The 5912-nt window shown below is 46.9% G+C and overlaps 1 protein-coding gene across 1 annotated transcript; it reads right to left on the minus strand.

The window, feature by feature from the left end:
• Window positions 1–779: 779 nt before the first annotated feature.
• Window positions 780–1241, minus strand: LOC148931841 (uncharacterized). Its single transcript, XM_089064919.1, has one exon. The coding sequence runs from the start codon at window positions 1239–1241 to the stop codon at window positions 780–782; it is 462 nt and encodes a 153-aa protein (XP_088921045.1).
• Window positions 1242–5912: the final 4671 nt, after the last annotated feature.

Below are 5912 nucleotides of genomic sequence, written 5' to 3' on the forward strand. Positions count from 1 at the left end.
TAGAAATCAAGACATAATAGCACAAGCCCATGAGATAAATCAATCAATTTCAAGCTCAAAGCAGCCATTCACACCAAATCCTCTTTGAACTAGCAATTTAGCACTAAATTCCTCACAAATTCGAAAATTAAGCTAGCCCAAGCAACAAACCAACAATACCCATCACAATATCCAGTGAAATCAAGAGGAAAAGAAGGAAATTCGTACCTTTGTAGCTTAGGAAGTAAAAATTTCGAAATTTCCACCTTTGTTCCTTGTTCTTGAGTAAAAACCACCAATTGCTTGGTTTAGATCTTGAATTAGGAGGTTAGAATGGATGGAATGTGTGCTAGAGTGATGATTGAGGGAGAAATTGGAGAGGGGAGGGAGTTTTTGCCCGGAAAATCGAGAGGGAAAGAGGGAAATTAGGGTTGAAAACCCTTAACTGCGCTGCAATATATATCCGCGAGAAACGCTTGACCAGGTGTTTGGAACACAGCCCGGGCGTTCTCACTGGAGCCGGGCGTTTTTAGTGCTCAAAACGCCCGGCCGGGCGTTTTTCTGCGATTTTTTTTTTTTTTACCTTGCAACAGAACTCAGAACGCAAAACGTTAAAAACACCAAAAACTCAGCTCAAACTAACCTAGGGAAAGAAAATAAGCACTACCCATGTAAACACTCAAACACACTAAGAAGGTAAGCTAAAACACACACAAAAATAATAAATGTACCTTCTAGGGGTTGCCTCCCCTATAGCGCAACTTTTTACCGTCGTATGCTCGACGCTCTTCAATCTCCACCTACTCAATCAAGCCGACAACAAAGACTTCGTCTTGTTGCTCCCTAGTATAGAACTTCTTCAAGTTTTGACCATTGGCCTTGAAGGTGGTGCCATCGGGTCCAAAGAGCTCCATCGTTCCATTGCTCATGACTTCCTTAACAGTGAAGGGGCCGAACCACTTAGATTTCAGCTTGCCCGGGAAGAGCCTCAACTTGTAGTTGAAGAGTAGAACGGCGTCTCCTGGGTAGAACTCACGCCTCTCGATCATCTTGTCGTGGTGAGCTTTCATCCTTGCCTTGTAGATGGAGGAATTAGCATATGCTTCATTCCTAAACTCATCAAATAGATTGAGGTGAAGCATCCTCTCCTTGCCGGCTTTAGTGAAGTCCATGTTCAATTGCCTCACCGCCCAATACGATGAGTGTTCCATTTCAACCGGGAGGTGGCACGACTTCCCAAACACCAATTGGTAAGGTGACATTCCGATGGGAGTCTAATAGGCCGTCCTATACGCCCATAAAGCATCATCAAGCTTGAGTGCCCAATCCTTCCGGTTCACCTTGACACTCTTTTGAAGAACTTGTTTGATCTCTCTGTTGGCCAACTCAGTTTGGCCATTGGCTTGAGGGTGATACGGAGTTGTCACCCGATGCTTTACTCCATATCTTGCTAACACCGCATCTAGCCACCTATTGCGAAAATGGGAACCTCCATCACTAATAATAGCTCGTGGTGCGCCAAATCGCGTAAAAATGTTCTTTTGAACAAACTTCGTCACCACCTTCGAATCATTGGTTGAGGTAGGAATGGCCTCCACCCACCTTGATACATAGTCCACGGCTAAGAGGATGTATTGGAACCCATTAGATGGAGGGAAGGGCCCCATGAAGTCGATGCCCCACACATCAAAGAGCTCAACCTCCACGATCGTCGTCATCGGCATCTCCTTCTTCTTAGAAATGCCCCCCATTCTTTGGCATTCATCACAATTCTTCACGAACTCTTGATAATCTTTGGTGATGCTTGGCCAAAATAGGCCACTTTGTAGCACCTTCATGGCAGTCCGGTTGGCTCCAAAATGCCCACCGCTAGGTGCGGCGTGGCAATGCATAATGACGGACTCTCACTCCTCTTGTGGGACACATCTTCTAATCACCATATCGGCACACCTCCTAAACAAGCACGGGTCATCCCAAAAGTAGAACTTTGCGTCATGGAAAAATTTCTTCTTTTGGTAATCTTCAAGTCCTTCGGGAACCACCTTAGCAACGAGGTAGTTCACAATGTTGGCAACCATGCCACTTTCCCCTTAGCCACAAAGAATAGGTGCTCGTCCGGGAACTCTTCATTGATAGCTAACTTCAACTTCTCTTCCTCATTCATGTGCTCCATTCTTGACAAGTGGTCTGCCACCACATTTTCACATCCTCTTCGGTCTCGGATCTCCAAGTCAAACTCTTGTAGGAGCAAGATCCACCTAATAAGCCTTGGCTTCGTGTCCTGCTTTGCAAAGAGGTGCCGGATTGCGGCATGATCGGTGAAAATGATGGTTTTGGCCCCAATGAGATAGGGGCGGAACTTATCAAAGGAGTAGACCACTACTAGCATCTCCTTCTCGGAGGTGGTGTAGTTGACTTGGGCAGGGTCCAAAGTTCGACTTGCATAGTAGTTCACCCGGAATATCTTATCCCTCTTCTGTCCCAAGGCCGAGCCTACCGCCACGTCGCTCGCATCGCACATGATCTCGAAAGGTTGAGACCAATCCGGCGAGATAAGGATATGAGCGCTCACCAATGCCTCCTTCAGCTTCTCAAAAGCCTGCAAACAATCAGGGAAAAGTTAAATTTCACATCCTTAGCTAACAAATTGCAAAGAGGTTTAGCAATTCTCGAGAATTCCCTGATAAATCTCCTATAGAAGCCGGCATGCCCCAAGAAGCTTCTTACTGCCTTCTCATTTGTGGGTGGAGGCAGCTGCTCAATTGCAACGATTTTGGCTCTATCGACCTCCAAGCCACCTGCAAAAATTTTGTGCCCAAGCACAATGCCATCCCAGACCATGAAATGACACTTCTCCCAATTGAGCACGAGGTTAGTCTCCTCACATCGCTGCAACACTTGAGATAAATTGTCAAGGCAGTTATCAAAAGAATCGCCAAATACAGAAAAGTCATCCATAAACACTTCCATAATATTTTCAATCAAGTCATGAAATATGGACATCATGCATCTTTGAAACGTGGCGGGAGCATTACACAAACCAAAAGACATTCTCCTATAGGCATAGACTCCATAAGGACATATAAAGGCGGACTTATGTTGGTCTTCGGGTGCTATGTGGATTTGGTTATATCCCGAGTACCCATCTAAGAAACAGTAGAACTCATGCCCAGCCAACCTATCTAACATTTGGTCAATAAAGGGGAGTGGAAAATGGTCCTCTCTAGTTGCGGCATTTAAAGCACGGTAGTCAATACATACTCTCCACCCAGTGACCGTCCTAGTGGCTATCAACTCATCATTCTCCCCCTTCACTACAGTAGTACCCCCTTTCTTTGCTACCACTTGGGTGGGGCTCACCCACTCACTATCAGAAATGGCATATACGATGCCGGCATCTAACAATTTTATCACCTCCTTCCTTACCACATTTTGCATAATAGGATTAAATCGCCTTTGGTTTTGGGCCTTAGGCTTATGGTCATTCTCTAAATGGATCCTATGCATACACAGTGATGGACTTATTCCCTTCAAGTCCGAGATTGACCACCCTATTGCTCTCTTAAATTTCCTAAGAATTCTCAACAATTTATCTAATTCAGAAGCAGAGAGAGATGATGATACAATTACCGGTAGGGTGTCATCTTCTCCTAGGAATGCATACTGCAAATGTGATGGAAGTGGCTTCAGCTCCACTTTCTTGCTCTTTTCCTCATCCTTGCCGTCTTCTTCTTCATTCCTAAGAGGTAGGAACTGTTGACGGTATGATCTCGGGATCTCCTTCCCTGAATCCAGAGCACCTACAAACTCAATAAGCTCATGATTAGCCTCCATAATATTAATAAGATGAGAAGAATGAATAGAGTTAACGATACACCCCTCTAGTTGATCTTCTGGTGTGTTGGTGTAGGCCATCTTTCTGACACAATCATCCACTATAGTCACTATATTGCAATGCTGCAGGCTTCCTCCTGGTTCCACATCGTGCCTCTTCAAGGCTTCATAGATGGAGAAAGTCACGCTCTCGCCATTGAAGCGAAAAGTAAGCTCTCCATTGTCAACATCGATCAGGGCCTTCCCTGTGGCTAGGAAAGGTCTTCCTAAAATGAGAGGCACCTTCTTGTCTTCCTCCATGTCCAATATCACGAAGTCAGCTGGGAAGACAAACTCATTCACCCTCACCAATATGTCCTCCACTACACCCACTGGACGGGACACCGATCTGTCAGCCATCTGCAACGTGATAGATGTGGGCTTCATATGGCCAATCTTCATCTTGTTATAGAAAGACAAAGGCATGAGGTTAATGCTCGCCCCAAGGTCGCATAAGGCATTCTCCACAAAGTAGTCTCCAATGGTGCACTCAATAGTAAAGCTTCCCGAATCCTCCATCTTGGCTGGGAGTGTTACGAACACAACGCCACTGTCGGTGGCAACGGCAACCGAGACAACATCAGAGCCTGAGCGTGAGGAGGAGCCAGACCCAGCAAGGTCTCAAACAGGGGAAGACTCCAACTTAACTAATGGGGAAGATTCCAACTCATCGTTGGTACCACAAGTGGAAGAGAGGAAGAAAGGAGAAGCGAAGAGCACGATCGAAGGGAGCATGGTGAAGAAGTTAAGGCCGAGAAAGGAGCTCAAAGCCCCGGATCGTTATCAAGACTTCGTCGCCAAATAGGCACCGAAGCTGTTCGTGGAAATGCCTCTGCCAGTTTAAGTAGTTATTTAGAGATATTAGTTTTTTATTCGTTTCTTTAATTATTGTATTTTTTATGAAACCATTTTGCGTCGAGCGATTTATAAGCTCCATCGGCTTTTCTTTGTTGGTTCTTTCCCGATGTTTAGGTTCGGTCGAACCAACCCTAGGGTCCTAGATAATATAAATAGGGCTATTCAATAATTTCGTCTCCGAATTAATGAAGAATTATTTTGCCCCATTATCTTGCGTAAACACATTCAACCCTAAATCACTGCCGACGAAGATCTCCTCTGCGCCAGTCCCCAACGTTGGCCGCCGACCTTCACCTCGAAGGCGCCGGATTCTTGTGTTTCATATCGATCGGACAACAATTTATTCGTTAGGAGCAGGTGGTTCCTAACATCTGGTGCTTTTATCTCGAACTCAGAACTCATGGACGCAGTGGATAACACCATCAATTCACCAGTTGCGTTGACTGGGAGTAACGCTCAAGAGTTGCTAATTGGACCGTCTCGCCGGCAGCACCGGGGGGGCAGACTCGACCTACACGGCGTTCCTCGGCCACCACCGCGTGGCGACCCTCCATCCACCGATCCACCGGTTGACCCTCTCGTGAGGGGATTTGACCAAATTATGGCACGATTCGATCAACTGAAAGGTCAAATCGATGGTTTGGACCAGCCGCCACCACCGGATTCGGATCCCCCTGACGATGATGGTGATTCAGATGATAGAGAATATGCAGCTTATCGCGAATCATCGCCGCTCCCTGTGGACGTGCTACCCCAGGGGAGAAGGAACGGGACCCGCGACACGGGACAGGGCCGGCGACGACAGCGTGGTGCGGGGACATATCTCCTGGGGCGCCACCATGACCGTGACTCTCCTCGTGGTTACACCTCAGATAATAGGAGGGCGCTCACCCTTCCTAGGCAGCGTTCGAGTTGGGATCCACCCGAGACTCGCCACCGGGGTCGGCGGGCCGATCGTCGAGCCTCATACTGGAACCCGCCTTCACGGAGTGACTACCACCACAATCGAGGAAGTGACCTTCAGCGTGGGGTTAAAATGCAAGCCCCCCATTTTGACGGGAGGGACGCCACGAATTGGATTTCTCGAGTGGAGTATTATTTTGACCATATGTTGGTTCCTGAGGAGGACCGCCTTCACTATGCGGTGATGCTATTTGATCCAGATTTTTAACTATCGGGATAACAACTAGTTTGTGACGTGG

Source organism: Salvia hispanica, chromosome 2 (genome assembly GCF_029641045.1).
Source record: "Salvia hispanica isolate PSC_SH4W2 chromosome 2, Shi_PSC_v1, whole genome shotgun sequence".
In the NCBI taxonomy this organism is placed as follows: domain Eukaryota; kingdom Viridiplantae; phylum Streptophyta; class Magnoliopsida; order Lamiales; family Lamiaceae; genus Salvia; species Salvia hispanica.